At 31.0% G+C, this 16,513-nt stretch overlaps 2 protein-coding genes and 1 long non-coding RNA gene across 4 annotated transcripts; all 3 read right to left on the bottom strand.

Moving 5' to 3' along the window:
* Positions 1–1,340: 1,340 nt before the first annotated feature.
* Positions 1,341–2,724, bottom strand: LOC100785455 (ethylene-responsive transcription factor 4). The gene has a single exon (XM_041007186.1). It carries the CDS (start codon positions 2,188–2,190, stop codon positions 1,624–1,626), a length of 567 nt encoding a protein of 188 aa, XP_040863120.1. The 5' UTR covers positions 2,191–2,724; the 3' UTR covers positions 1,341–1,623.
* Positions 2,725–8,544: 5,820 nt separating this feature from the next.
* On the bottom strand, positions 8,545–9,168 carry LOC121173131 (uncharacterized). Its single transcript, XR_005887430.1, has 3 exons — positions 9,130–9,168; positions 8,960–9,051; positions 8,545–8,670 (listed from the first exon to the last, which is right to left on the bottom strand). It is a non-coding gene; the product is annotated as an uncharacterized lncRNA (long non-coding RNA).
* A 614-nt stretch (positions 9,169–9,782) lies between these two features.
* Positions 9,783–10,671, bottom strand: LOC102661326 (uncharacterized). 2 transcript variants are annotated; one of them, XR_005887429.1, is made up of 3 exons: positions 10,525–10,671; positions 10,091–10,409; positions 9,783–9,884 (listed from the first exon to the last, which is right to left on the bottom strand). XR_005887429.1 is itself a non-coding variant. In XM_026124654.2 (2 exons), the coding sequence occupies exons 1-2, from the start codon at positions 10,625–10,627 to the stop codon at positions 10,240–10,242; spliced, it is 273 nt and encodes a 90-aa protein (XP_025980439.1). In that variant the 5' UTR covers positions 10,628–10,671; the 3' UTR covers positions 9,871–10,239. The 2 variants fall into 2 exon arrangements, 1 of the variants encoding a protein (XP_025980439.1); XM_026124654.2 differs by having other exon boundaries at positions 9,871–10,409.
* Positions 10,672–16,513: the final 5,842 nt, after the last annotated feature.

Raw genomic sequence — 16,513 nt, 5'->3', positions numbered from 1 at the left:
AAATATTAAATAGCATCTTAACTCTTTAATACCTTTAATATTATCTTATTAATTTAGTTAAGTTGATTAAACTTGATAAAAATAATCATTGAGTTATTGTAAATTTCAAATAATATTTTTTTATTCCTACCAATAAAAAATATTTTATTAATTTAATGTGTTTTTTTTTATTTTAAATAAGGAATTATCTTAAAAAAAATGAATATGATAAAGTTTCTTTAAGTGTATATAAAATTAAATTACATGTAAGTTCATTAAGTTATTTAATTAATTTTTAATTTTTTTGATAAATTTATAAATATTTGATAAAAAAAAGTATTTGAAAAACTATTTTTTGTTACTGACTTATAAGATTTACTTTTAAACATAATTTAAATTTATTATTATCATTTTTATTTTCAATAAAATTTATCATTTATTATTTTATTTGAAATTAAATTATTTATTTTAATAAAATTCTTCCTTATTATTTATTAACTAAAAAGTTATTTTTTAGATTAAATTAAATAAGTTTTTTATAAAAAAAAATATCATTTTTAAATTATTACCTTAAAAATTATTTTTTATCAAATATTTATCTAAAAAATTTTAATTATTTAACGAAATATCATATTATCATATCTAATTACTAATATATCATTATCACGTCATTAAAAATAATAACGTAACAATAAAACAATGTCTATGTTAAGACAAAATGATATGATGTTTTATATGTCACATCATCATTTAAAAAAAATTACTAACAACAAATAATAAAATTAAATTAAATTTTTTATAATATATGATTGAAAAAAATATTAAATAATAATCTAAAAATAACTTATATTTTTTAAGTAAAAAAAATTATTAAGCCTAATCTTATTACTTCTTAAGTGATGATTTTGGAATCTTATTTTTCAAAATTGATTTTTCACTCTAACTCCATCAATCATATTTGATGTTTGTGAATTTCAAGACAGATATGTACACTCTTGAACTTGACTCCGTTTTTTATATCGTTAACTATTTCATCAATCAGAATTAACACATTAAAGAAAGGGATTAATTCCATAAACACAATTACAAAAATTATCAATTTTTTAAATTATCGATTTTAAAAATGTACAAAACTAAGATTAAATTTAACCAGAAATAAATAGAGCAAATAGTTTATCCAAAATAATACTAACGTAACAAGAGATAAAACGAATATTGGTAATATGGGTTATACATGTCATGGTTCTTATTAACGTAAAATCCCAATTAATAAAGACAAAAAAAACTGCGTAACATGAATACTCCGCTGTTCTATTATAAGACAGAAACAGCAAAGAATATAAAGTAAAAAATACATATAATTAATATAGAAATGGCATTATATATATAAAAAGTTAACATCACCGGGCAACAGTGAGGTAAGAAATTCCTTCTTCCTTTGCGAAAAGGAAAAAAAAAAGCAGAATAGAGAAAAAAAAACATAAGCCTGCTTTTTCTTTTTGGTTTGGTTAATTGTAATCTATTTATAATATATTTACATAAACTCTAGCACCGTGTCAGCTACTACGATAAATTGATAATCGCCACTCACTCAGATAGAGAGAGAAAAACCGAGCTGCGAAAAAACCGGATCTTTTTTCCGGTTCAGGCAACCTCGGGCGGAGGAGGGACATTAAGGTCAAGATCCAACACTCTCCGACGTGAGCCCCGCTCGTAATCCATGACCGTGGACGAGTCCGAGTCGCTGAACGCCGCCACGGGAAGATCGAACGACGCGCGCACCTCGGCACGCTCGAACGCGTCGAAGAAGACCACGGGCCGCGCCACTGGGAACACCAACGCGCCACCGGCGGCGAGTGGGGCGGCAAGAGTGAGGTCCAACGGCGGCGTCGGGGGAGAGGACGAATCCAACGTGCTGCTCTGGCTGGGGCTACGCGCCGCCGCGTGCGTCAGCTCCGCGTGGGTGGGGAAATTGGTCTTAGCCTTTGCGCCGCGGAACTCACGCGCCGCCGCATCGTACGCACGCGCCGCCTCCTCCGCGGTGTCGAACGTTCCTAGCCAGACGCGCGTCTTCTTGCCGGGATCGCGGATCTCGGCGGCGTAGCGGCCCCACGGCCGCTTCCTCACGCCGCGGTATCGGATCTCTTTACGGGTCGGGTTGGATCCTCCGGCAACAACAACGTTAGATCTATTGATATCCCTCGGAGCCATTAATGTTAGTTTTTTCGAAGAGTTTGTGATTCGGAGACCAAGAAAAAACTGATCAGAGAGTAGTGCTGTATATGTAGGCTTCAAAGATGGAGACAATGGCGTTGTGTTTGGGAGACTTTATATAGCGAAAGGTGGGGTGTGAGAGAGAGAAGAGTGTGTGCGTGCGCGTTAAAAAAGCTACGCTCCTTTTGGGCGCTTGTTGCGTGCTCAACGTAGATTCACTTGCATACATATTCTGCTCACTAGTCTCGTGCTCCTAATTTCATTCCATGTTATTCTTTTCATGTGGCTAAAGAGTGTGACAAATGTTTTCAAATCTTAGAATAACAAAATAGTAACTTTTGTATATTGTTATTATAAATATATGTAATATAAATTGTCATATCATTTAAGAATACGGGTTGATAGTAAGTTTGTCTATTTTTATTTTTATCTCCCAAATGGGATGGTGGGTTTAGATTTATAAAAGATGGGATGAAAAAATAGAACTTAAGTCTATACCCATCCAGTTTTATTGGATTTAGAGAAACTCAAGGAAATCTCATCACATTTAAAAAAAAAGTATGTCCAAATAAATCAGATTTAATTATTAATTACATTTAATTCAATCAACGTATATATAATTTAATATAAAATAAATAACATAAACTTATAAAATATGAAATAATTACATATAATATATATAATAATATAATTATATATAAACTAGTGGGTAACCTGTGCATACGCACGGGTGGTTCGCCAATTGATTTTCGATGAATGAATTAAAAGAAATGTAGGATTACTGCATAAACAAATTGGTAAACAAATGGAACTTTCCCAAAAACAAAGCAAAGAAAAACAAAAAAGAAGAAGGAAATACCTGAAGGTGAGTGTGTTGCAGTGGAGACAGAGAAATGCAAAAAGGAAGAAGGAAATACCTGAAGGTGAGTGTGTTGTTGCGGAGAAAGAGAAATGCGAATCCGAAAGAAGAAGAGATAAATGTAGCGGTGGAGGCTGAGCTATATCGTACAGGAACGACGGCGAGATAGATGAGAAGAGAGTCATATCAAGAACAGAAAATGCAACGTTTCTAGAACCCTCAAGTCACTTTGTAAGTTTTTTTTAATTGCAATATAGGCTTAAAATTAAATTCAGAAATAAATTATGAAGAAAGTTAATGTTTATAATTAACTAATTGTTCAAAGTACATCATTCAAAAACATTTCTCAAAAATTGTAAACTACAAAAGGTAGTTTAATCAGTGTCATTGTCATCCCAATCCTTTTGTCTTCTAATTACCAATTTATTTTCTTCCCTAATCTTTTTTATTTATTATCTGATTAGAAAATAAAGCAAGAAACTATAGAAGAACAGAGCCTACATCATCATCATCATCATCATCATCATCATAATAATGTTTTTTAGCATAGCTTTCTTGCCCAATCTCTTTTTGTTGGCTCTTTCTCTCTCTAGGAATTGTCGCTATCTCTTTCAAAATCAAAGAATTGAATAAATAATAAAAATAATGTTAACATTTATAATATAAATGTTTACAACAAACAGAAATCAGATAATTGCATATAAATACACAGCGAGTGTAACAGAGCATGATATTTTATTTTAAAAAAATTCAAGTGAAAAAATGAGAGGAACACTAACGTCTTCAAATCTCGTGGTTGTCTTGATCTACTCCTGGTGGAGATAAGAGATCACAAAAGCGAATAACGAACGAAGAAATATGAGAATAACATGACTGCAATTTTCAAGAAGAAAATGAAACATGAATTAATAGGAATGAAGAAAGAAGAGATAAATCTATAGCAGGATAGCATGAAATTTGAAGTTGAAGTACCTCTCAAATAGCTTGAACCTTCCATCAAAATAATAATAATAATAATAATAATAATAATAATAATAATAATAATAATAATAATAATAATAATAATAATAAACATGCATAAAACAAAGCACAAAGAAAGAAACTTGTCGGCCGAATGTTTTTTCGTGGATCACCTTGCAAGCGGGAAAATCAGAAAGGGGAAAAAACCAGGAAAAATCAGTAAGGAAGGAAAAACATGAAACAAATAACTATAACTAAATAATAATAATAATAATAATAATAATAATAATAATAATAATAATAATAATAATAATAATAATAATAATAATAATAATAATAATAATAATAATATCTTTTGTTGATATTGCGCGTCAAGTTACACATTCACTCAACAAAGCAACAATTTATTTTCTTCACTAATCCTTTTTATTTATTCTCTAATTAGAAATTAAACTAAGAAACTATAGAAGAATAGAGACTACATAATAATAATAATAATAATAATAATAATAATAATAATAATAACAACAACAACAACAACAACAACAACAACAACAACAACAACAATAAAGAAATTTTAACATTTATAATAAATATAATTTTAACATTTATAATATAAATGTTTACAACAAACAGAAATCAATTACAGATCAATACACAATGAGTGTAATAGAGTATGAATTTTTTTTTATAAAAAAATTCAAGTTATAAATGAAAGGAACACTAACATCTTCAAATCGCGTGGTTGCCCTAACTTACTCATGGTGAAGACAAGAGATCACAGAAGCGAATAACGAATAAAGAAATATGAGAATAGCATGACTGCAATTGTAAAGTAGAAAATGAAACACAAATTAATAAGAATGAAGAAAGAAGAGATAAATCCATAAGATTGAAACATGAATCAATTAAATATTAAACATTAAATATATTACAACTTGGGAAATTTGTAGCAAGCAACAACAACACCCTTATTAGAGATGGTATCATATCTCTTGATGAAGGAAAGATCAAACAGAAAAATCTCAGATAGGCTACAAAATATTGAGAGGGGTGAGTTGGTGATTGAGCTTGAGTGTATTCCCCTTACTGAATAGCTGGATAGATGTTAAGGATCAGAACTCAATTGAAACCACATTTTGGAGCACAAATCATAGGATCATTCTCTCTTGTACATTATTCCATGACTTTGATGGAATTACTTCACTATCCAAGTTTCTAACTTTAAATATTATATTTATTTTAGTATTATTATATATTTATTGTTTTTTAGGATTTAATAGTTAATATTATTAGTATATATAAATAAGATAATATTAATAAATAAAACTGAGTTGTATTAGTATAAATAACTTATTTAGTAGTAATAAATATATGCCTTTATAAAAAATTAGTCATTAGTAAAATTGATTAATATTTTATACTAATGCAATGTTATGGTGACTAAAAAACTAAAAAATCAAAACATCTCCATTTTAAAAATTATTATAAAAAATAGATTAAAAAAACAAAAACACAATCAAAGAAGTCTTGAAATTGCCTTTTTAAAAAAAATTGATGTAAAACCATTTTGAAAGTGAGGTAAAATTAATGTAAGTCAATTTTGCTCAAATTTGCTTTGTATTTAAATTTTAATTTGTAACTATTCTGAAAAATAGATTGATGATAATCAATTGAATTTGTGAAGATTTTAAATAGAAAATTAGAATTTAGAATTCTAGATAGAAAAACACCACAAAACTAAATCAGCTTCATTTTAAAAATAGTTAAATAAATTTAAGGTTATACTTTTCCTTTAAAAAATTCTCAAGAGGTTATATTTTTCCTTTTAAAAAAACTCAAGAGGTTATACTTTTCCTTTAAAAAAAATTCAAGAAGTTATACTTTTATACTGAGCAAGGAACGTACTTAAGATAATGTACTTAAGACACTGCTATTATTTATGGAAGGTTGATTTTTTTATTTTTTTGAAAATTAGATACCAAAGCTACAGTGAAAGAAAAAGAAAAAGAAACACGTACATCATATAATAATAATAATAATAATAATAATAATAAAATTTCATGTGAATAACGTTGATTAAAGCAAACTTATAAGCAGTGGAAATTAAATGTGAGTAAGATAACAACATAATATAACTAATACTTTTGCAGAATTAACATGCACGAAGTGGAAAAGTGTTAACAATCAGCATATATAGTTGTAAACAATATATGGTAAGTCTACATATTGTAATGTACTGATACACAAAAACTTTGTCATATAGGTAAATTGTGACAAAGGTCAAAGCCAGATTACTAGGACAAACAAAGCTTCTAATAGATATAAGATAAAATGAATACAATAAACATGTACATATATAGCAGGATGAAAAATGTTGCTGACTTCTTTCTGAGCCAAATGGTTATTTCAACAATTTCCTTACTCAGGGACATGACCGTTTGCTTCTTCTTGCCTTTTTTCTTTAGAGACAGTCTTAGCAATCGTAAAGCTGGGCAGATTTGTTGAAGATAGAAGCCTAACCCACATGCTATCAGTAATTACCACATTGTTCTGTCCCTCAGTGATTCTCTGCATAACAAATCAACCAACATAATGCTTCTAAATTCTATAGTTTCCTACTCAAAATTACAAATTCATTCACCCAATCATTAACTTGAAAACTAACTTTTATTTTTCTTCATTGGTTTGAAAATATTAATCATTTTGGAATTATTCTAATTTTAAAAGTTTAGAACTTTCTTTTTACAAATTTTACCTTTAGTAACTTATATGCTCTCAGGGAAATATTATCATTTTTATTAGGTTATATCACAACAGTCCGTATCGACTAAAAAGAGAAGAAGAAAAATAACCGAAAAAAGCTGAGACTTTAAGATTGAAGAAGCACGTGTCTAAGCGGCTGAATAAAAAAAAAGCACTTTCTATATCTAACTAAGTAGAAGCTATTTCATTTCAAAAAATATATCAAAATGAGCATTTTAAATTGAAGGGGTCAAACTAAACCTATTTTAAAAAGTAAGAGAACTAATTAAACTTTTTAAAAATAGCATAGCCAAATTGAAGCTACCGACTAAATAAAGAGGAACAAAAAAACTGGCATTTCTTATAAGAACGATCTACTTCTTTCAATTATAATTATAATAAATAAATAAAAAAGTAGCATAGTTCATTACCATGCAAGGCATGAGATTTCTCAGGTAATTATTTCAAGAAAATAATAGTACTTGCACTATTTTTTTCAGCAATAGCATACTTACACTATTGAGAAAACTTTTTTTTTTTGCAGTTAAATTAATTTTTAACTTTCATTTTTGGTATTCCTTCTTCAACTTTAGTTAAATAAGAGGCTAAAATATACATTAATTCTTTGTATATTCAATTATATTGAATTTGAACCTATATATCTTTAAAATGAATAAAAAAGTATAGATGAATTTAGTCAAATTTTAAAAAATATTTAGATTTATTCTTTATTTGGATATTTTTTATTTTCATAAATAATTAGTTAGAAACTAACTACATATTATTTTAATATTTGACAACCAAATTCATTAACATAAAGGATCACGTTTAATACAAAGTATAGAATTTAAAAGTACATTTTTCTTTTAAAATTATATCTAGAATGATTTTTAATTGACAGTATAAAAGGTATCAACCTTAAACTTTGTTTTTCTCTCATAAGCAAAAAAAAAAAAAACTGTTTCTTTGTTAATTTTTGCAGGCTATTTGACATCAACTACCGTTCTTATTCTTTTTTCATTTCTTGAAATAAATCCTTTAACGTAAACACATTATAAATCTAAATACAATAATGACATTGATTTACACAGGGAATGGGGCTCCTGGTTCTTACTACATCACTGAAGTGCTTTAGACCAACGTGTACAGATGGAATTTGTAAAGAAGCATCAACCGTACTATTAACATTATACTATTTATCAATATACACCATAGCCATTGGCAGTGGCGTGCTAAAGCCCAACATGTCAACTTTTGGTGCTGACCAATTCGATGACTTCAGACCCAAAGAAAAAGTGCTAAAAGTTTCATACTTCAACTGGTGGTCGTTTAACACTGCATTTGGCACTTTAGCCCCTACACTGTTTGTTGTGTACATTCAAGAGAGGTTTGGGTGGGGATTGGGGTATGGAATATCAGCATTGAAGCATTTCATTTGGACGTAGAGACAAACAAACACATGGTTAGTATCGATGGATTGATCTCGGCATGTGCCACAGAGCATAGCCAGCAATCTCTAAGAAATTTGAAAGAACTGAAGTGTCTCTGCAGCCAACAAATAATTATGAAGAGAAATTGGTCGTTGTTTCGTGGGAAATAATTTAAATTAATTCTCATATATGACTCATCAAAGTGGTCCTTTCTACAATATGAAAATTCATAATTAGACAATTATTTAGGCCAACAACATACGTAGTGTAAAGAATCAATCCATCAATCAATTGCATCAACAAAAGAAACATCAACATATTATATCTGGAGTGGAGATGATATGATATGGTGGAGGAAGACCTCCTCCAAGTACAACCGATCGAGCACCGAATTTCATTTAATGCTTCCCCTGGTATCCCCATGGATTTTTGCTTGTCCAATTCCACAAATCCCTGCACATTTCCTCTATACCGTATTTTGCCCTGCACCATTAAAAAAGACGATAATAATAATAACTCTAAACTGTTTATCGACAATGCAGCATAGTAGGTTGGTCGTCTGTTTTATAGACCTCATCCTTTTAATTACCAATTCATAAGTTGGCTTCTCATAATTATGCAGAGTAAACCATACAATTATAAAGCTAATCTTTAATTTTGTTGTGCATGAGTTAGTAAGTAGGTTTATAATATCGCCAGAGATAAAAAATGATAATGATCATGAAATTGAGAGGAGCAAGTAAAAATAAAGAAAGCGATGGTGGGTACGTACTTCCAACCAAGTTCTTTCTCAGCCTTGTCCGTAGATGCATATACAGCAGTAGCATCCCCGGGTCTTCTGGGACACATTTTTAATGGAAATTTCTGGAAAATTAAGAAATCAGGTTGAGTGGATGATTCATGTGAGCGAGGAGAGGAAGATGAAAAATAATATGATATGACCTTGCCGGAAGCTTTTTCAAAGGCAGCAACCATTTCAAGCACGGATGTGCCACGCCCAGTTCCAAGATTACCAAACTATTTGGTAAGTTACATTCCCACCTGAATTGCATAAAAATAACGAACAAACAAAAAATAGCAGTGACAACAATATACTCTTAATGGCAGTCATAACAACCATTATTGCCTATCCAAAAAAAATAATTTCTCTGTAGTATCAAGTATGATCATATACACAGGTAGTTGAATGGTATTTGCATTAACAAATGTTGCATGTGTATCTATCAACTGCAAAGTCGAGAGCATAGTTGTTGTTAAGCCTCCGAAGTGCTATTCTAAACTGAATTTGTGTTTTATATATGCTGTCCAAGAGAAAATCTTTCACCATATTCATTCAACTGGAAATATTGCACAACATTCATTTCATAGTTTCTAAATATTTTCTACCTTATATTCTGCAGAACCTTGTTGTTTGCTAAGTAGGGCCTCCATTAGGAGCTTGTAATAGGTCTCTTCAATAAAGCACCATCCTTGATTTCCACCATACACCTGAAGAAGCTCCCACACTACATGTTAAAAAGTAAACCAAAATTATGAAAACAAAATATTTAGCACTTGTTTTGCTTTAACTATTCGGAGAAGAGAAAACCCACATCGAGAAGCTCATTAACCGTTCGTAGAATTAGTTGTGTCCTAAATCCAAGTGGACGCATTGCGTCCAGGGCAACATCCATGCGTGTGATACCCTGCATCTTGTTCTGCAGACAAAATAAAACACTATTAAGGAAGGGAAAAATGTTAGAAAACTCACAAACACATTAAAACAAAACAAAAACAAAAACTTGGCAAACATAATACGATAAAAATGCAAAAATATTCACAAAAAGTTCAGTGAATGAGGAAGAAACTCAAGAGGGTAACAAAATAGGGGGGAGAAAGTGCACGAAAGTGTGAAATGAAGGACCTTTTTGTTTTGTCTTGCTCTTGATGCCATTTCTAAGCCTTCTTTCAGCACAAGAAAAAGAAAAGGCCCTTGCTTTTCTTATAACGATCAAAGTGGAGATTCTATAAGGGAAAAACACTTCAAATATGTAATGTGACCCTCTATTCTCTTCAATCTTTCACCCTCCAATAGCTTACTCTCTTCTCTACAGTCAAAATAAAGAAAGCTTTTTTAGTCTCTTCTTGCTCCATGCCGGACAGTTCCGCCATGAACCCCACTCCACACGAGTCCTTATCCATAGCCACCACATTACCACCAAAAGCCAAAAACTTGTTCAAACCTGCACAACACAAAATCCAATCCGCATCATGGGTGACTGTTTATAAACCAAAAAATAGTAAATTAAAAGAAGGAAAAAATATATGAGAGAGAAAGGAATGAAATATATCAAATACCAAGAATAGATTCTTGGAATTGTGTAGAAGAGAAAAGGAATCCATGAACCAAAAACTGAGATATGAGATTGCAATGGTCAGGAGGGGTGGAACCCTGAGCCATGGCAGCAGTTGCAATTTTCTCCCCGTGTTCATCCGTGCCAGTAATAAATATAACATTCTTCCCCAATAGCCGCTGTCAAATTCAACTATGCAAACCTTATATTATTATGTACTAATAGGAGAAAATAAACAGTTAAAACACCAACATTTCTGGAATTGGACCAAAGTTACATAATTTAAACTAAATTCAATGAGGGTAGAGATAGATAAGTTAACCTGGAAGCGAGCAATGGCATCGACGACGATGGTGGTGTAAATTTTACTCGAGGGCTCGAGAGGGGATAGTTCAGTATTTAGGGGTTAATATAACATTGAGATGTTAATGCTATCCGTTGGAAAGGATGGCCACGACAAAAGGACACTCATGAAGAAAACTGCAAAGCAGTGAAACCTGAGAATCTTCTGAACTGAGAAGAAGCCATGGCAGTAAGAATAAACTACTCCATTCAAAACACCCTCTGTCTCCTTAACCCCCCCTTGTTTTCCCTTCATTACATAGCTTCTCCCTTGAAGCTGAAACCTCAACTGCATTTTCGTCAAAACCCCTCTCGAGGAGCTTTGTTTTGAGAGAGAGAAAGCTTCCAAGTTTTACAGAGAAAGAAAGTGAGTGAGAGAGAAAGAGAAAGAAGCCTTTTGCCACGGGAGAAAGAGAAATGGAAAAAGAAAAAGAAAAATGAAAAGACTTGGGATGAAGATTGGAAAAGAAGACACCTGCAACAATACGTGGAGCAACCAAGGGAGTGGGAAATGAAAAGGTTAGAAAAGAAGACACCTGGAACAATACGTGAAGCAACCAAGGGAGTGGGAAATGAAAAGGTTAAAAGACCAAAAAACCAAGAAAATGGACAGCTGTCACAACCTTAGGTAGGGGCATTTTAGAATTTTCGAGAGGGTTCGCTTTTATAGATAGTATATAGATATATAACTACATCATTAATAATTATAAAAATATATGAAGCGGGACGTCTATGGGATGAAAAGTGACATATCCGACCTCATTCCCATTTCCCCAAGTTGGAAAAAACTCATCCTGACCCTGTGCAAAATGAACTTTCTTGTCAAACTCGAACAAGTACTCAACAGTTCGATTTTTATTGTCATATCTAATATCATTCACAGAAAAAATTGCCTCATGGATATATTATATTAATGAATATAGAATGATGTAATAAAGTGGTTAAATTTTATTAGATAATTGTGTAAAGTATTTGAAAATGACAATGGATATAAATTGTATTTTATGTAATAAATATTTTTTAAAAAGTAATACTTTTAAATGCTTAAATTAAAAAAATGTATGTTAACAAAATTATTATATTTTACAAGTGTGTTATATATTCGTTAATTTACTAAAAAAAAGAAGTGAGCATCATTTAATTTTCTATCTTGTGTAATTTTGCACAAGTCAAATTTAATTAGTAATTAATTAGTTTTCTAAATAACGACAACTAATTTATTCTCTTATAATTTTTTTTTGTTTCTTTTCTATAATATCTCTTTCTTTGAGGTTGATCTCTTAAAAGAATTAGTCTTTGACTTTTGACCCAGAGCTATATTGCACACACAAAAACTTATCACTCCCCATATAAATAATATAATCTTTCTTATTTTTTTTAATAGAAAAGACATGAACAACACATGCAATAAATCCATGAAGTTGTTCATAAAAAATGACAAACCTCAACAACATATTGACAAAATTGATCTGCGGGTGGTTATGGAGGAATGATAGGTTTTTGAGGTCAACTCATCAACAACCCTAACACTCGTCAACAACCTATCCTTTCATATAATCTTAGTATGAAAATAGGAAAGAGAGAAATAGGAGTACTTAGTATGTTAACAAAATTATTTGTATTTTACAAGTATTTTTTTATTTGTTAATTTACTAAAAAAAATGGAAATTAGAATCATCGAATTTATATCTCGTATAATTTTGCACAATTAAAGTCTATTTAATAATTAATTAGTAAGTTTTCTAAATAACAATAACTAATTTGTTCTTTCATATAATCTTTTTTTATTTCTTTTTCTATAATATCTCTTTTTTAGGCCAAACTCGTAAATGAATGTTCATATCTCGATGAATTACTCTCTAACTTTTGACCAAGTTATATATTGGGCACAAAAAAATATCACTCCCCATATAATTATTTATTTTAAATAGAAAACGACATGAACAACAACACATGCAATAAACCCATTATGTTATTCATCAAAGATGACAAACCACAACATGTTGACGAAATTGACTTGGCTAGTGGTTATTGAGGAATGATAGGTTTTCGAGGTTCCTAGACCAATGGAGCAACATGTGCCTTTTCTTGTTGTCCTTCTCACGTGCCATGTGTTAGGGGTGTTGACAAGTCGATGTTGCCCGTGGTTTATTATTCATAGGATCCAACATTCCTGGAAATATGTAACCCTTTAATGTTAGATTGTGTACCATCTAAAGGTGAAAAATTGCAAGCCAACAAAGAGCAAAGTGATAATTGTCTTGTTTCCTAATTGTTTAATAATTTTTTAGTTTATTATCTTACTTTCATCAACATTTGGAGTGATACTTAACTCAATTAGTGTTAAAATTGTAAGTATTTAACTTTTATTTTGGCTAAATTTTGTATAAATGGAAATTGAAGTTTAAGATTTATTTAGAGCTTAATTATTCAAGCATATAAATGATCTAGGCGCAACTTAAAGCCTGATTTCACGGCTGAGCAGCTAGTCACTTAGAATGAAAACCTTGCTCATGTATTTAAAGGACAACTCGCCACTAATGAATGCACATTATGTCCTAAAATGAAAAATCCCTTAAGTGTAGAGGGGGAAGGTAGTCTTATTGCAAGATCCACTCTTCCTTTGAATGTAGAAATGCTCCATTCTCTTCATCTTCTTCCATCTTTCTTGTATTTTGCAGTTTTCCATAGAAATGGTAGCCAAATTCTTCCATGTTGGGGTTAGATGTAACCAAACCTTACTCTTATGTGTATGTTTATGAAATATATGTTTATATTTCTCTTATCCTTCATTGTTAGTGTTTTGCTTCCATACTTAATGCTTGTTATGGTTTGTTATTGGAAAATACTTCCATAGCTTATTGTTAGGATGAGATTGTTATTGGAAAACCTTCTTTATCTTGAGCTGGAGTAAAATGCCCAATGAATCTTGTAGCTAGGAATAGCACTTGGTTTGTTGGTTATCTTTGGGTCAGAGAGTTTATAGCAAGTTCCTTTGTTAATCATGCAAGAAATTAGTGATATCAATATTGAAATTTGGGCTAATAATATCATTATAAGATTGATATCAATATTGAAATTTAAGTTGAATGTTGTGCCTCTTGTAGAAGAGAGTGAAGTTTGGTTAAACCTAACCTCGACAATTTATCACCATTGGAGCCCTCTTTATTTTCATCTTTGTTTTAACCATAAAACTACAAAAGAGTATTTTTAACTTTGTTTATGTATTTGTTCTATTTTTAGCTCTACAAAATAAATAAGAAAGTTTGTGTATTATTGCTTTTTGTCATAGTCCTTAGCTTAGTTAGTGATTAGATGAAAGTTGTCCCATATTATGCAAGTCTCTTGGAAAAAAGATACTTGAAATTTCCATTTTACTACTTGTACGATTTGGTACGCTTGTCAATGAGATAACACAATGTTCTTGTTTGTTTTCTTTCAAAAAGTAATAGTGTTTCTTGGTATGAAGGAAATAAATATGTGAGGAATAGGGTGAATGAAAATTAGAAAGAGAGAAGTAGAAGAAAATGTATATGCCTTTGCTTGTTTTCTTGATTTGTAGTCCAAGAAAGAATTTCAGCTCTCCCATCATACTCATTTCGAACTTAGTCTGCATCAACTTAGAAAAACCCTTACATAGAGATTCATTAGTAGCACCAAATATAACATCATCAACATATACTTGTACTAAAATGAACTGGGAGTCAAAGTAATATGAAGTTTTTAATATGAAGTTCGAGGAGCCTGCTTTAGTCCATATACGACTTTGTTAAGTTTTAAAACATGATGGGGAAAAGCATTACTCTCAAACCTAGGGGGTTGTTCTACATAAAATTCCTCTTGAATGAGTCCATTCGAAAATGAATTTTTTTGCGTATATTTGATATAACTTCATATTACTATGAACAACAAATGAAAGTGGAATGCATATTGCTTCAAGTTGAGCTACAAGAGCAAAAGTTTCTTTGTAGTATATACTTTCCTATTGTGAGTAACCCTTAGCAACTAACCTTGCTTTGTTCATCAAAACCTTACCATCCTCGTCCAGTTTGTTTTTGAATACCCCCTTGGATCCAATTGCTTTCTCGTCTTTAGGTAGCTCTACTAGCTTCCATACATCATTTTTTTGCAATTAGTCAAGCTATTCTTGCATGGCTTTTACCCAATTTTCATCTTGCATAGAATCATCTATGTTCTTAGGCTCAATTTTTGATATTAATGCAATGTGACTTTAAAGCCAAAGTGAGAATCTTGTTTGAAGTCTTTCTGTAGGACCACTAATGATTTGGCTATCTAGATGGTTCTTCCTTAAGTTTTGTCTAGTTGGTTCTCTTACTTCTGTCTGATGATTGTCGAGTGGTGGATTGGACATTGTAGCTTCAATGATTTGATGGGATGGTATTGAGATACTTATTCCATCTTCCAGTCTCATATTTGCAAAAAACTCGTCCAGCTCTGATAATTTTTTTATCAAGCTTGGTGTAATTAAACTTTACATGGATAGCTTCTGATTGAACATTTGTAGTTTAATATTTTTCTATTCTTCTTAGCTCAACTAACATCTCTTTGACCCTTATTTTCTCACCTTAACACAGTTTTGGTCTTAGGCAAATGATTGAGCTTAATTGAGAATTGTAGCTAATTTTCAGATTTTATGCTTACTTGACCTATCTTCCTTGTGCAGGGCCTAGAGGACAATACAAAACTCTAAATGGAATGTGTGTCCCTGGAAAGATGAGAAAAAGATATTCAATTTTGTTACAAATAAGCTTTGGTCAATTATGTCATTTCAAGGGTCAAATTGAGCTTGGAAGTCATAACCTCTACACTTGAATAATTGTGTTGTGAGTTTGGTTTTGTTTTGTGTAATTAGTTTAATTAGGTAGATTAGATAGGCCTAATCAAGGTCCATCACTTCCTTCTGAGTAGACACTCTATATATTAGTGGAAGTTATTTAGTTAGTTAGTTACTTCATTTTGTAAAAAATAGAATTAGTTATTTGTTGTGCAAGCTTTCTCTTTTTTTCTCAACCGCTCTTCATTCTTCTTCCTATTTTCACTTCTGTTCTTCCATTTTCTTGCACACAATTTCGGGGCTTTTCCATTGGTGATGATCATGGAGGGATAAACAATTAATCAATCCAAGGATCCACTCCAAGCAAGGCTGAATTTGAGTTTTGATTCAGTATTTCTAATCTTTGTGAATGTTCATCTTTCTCTTGAATCCTATTTTCGATTTTCATGATTATGATTATGCTTAGGATTGAAAATGGATTACGTTATGGATTCGTTTCCTAATTTCAGAATTTAATCACAGATTGCTTCGATGATTTTCCAACCTAATTTGCAATCTCAAACAATTTAGAGATTGATTCGATTGAACTTTCTCTAATGCATTTGACTAAACTTTCACACTGAACATCATTCGTAGTAACTGTGATAATTCGATTTGCATTGGTTTGGTGAATTGGATTGATGCCATTAAACTTGAATTGTATTATGTTCTTGTTCTATTTTGTTTCTTCATCTATGTTTTTGTGTGTTTTCACATTCTTTTATAGTCACTTACAAACTGTTCGATAAAATTTCTCCCTTTCTATTTATAAGCGAGTTAACGTAGGAACTAAATTGAATCATATTTTTGAGTTCGA

This window comes from Glycine max, chromosome 12 (genome assembly GCF_000004515.6).
Source record: "Glycine max cultivar Williams 82 chromosome 12, Glycine_max_v4.0, whole genome shotgun sequence".
Classification (NCBI taxonomy): Eukaryota; Viridiplantae; Streptophyta; class Magnoliopsida; order Fabales; family Fabaceae; genus Glycine; species Glycine max.
This window is presented reverse-complemented; position numbering and strand designations above follow the sequence as displayed.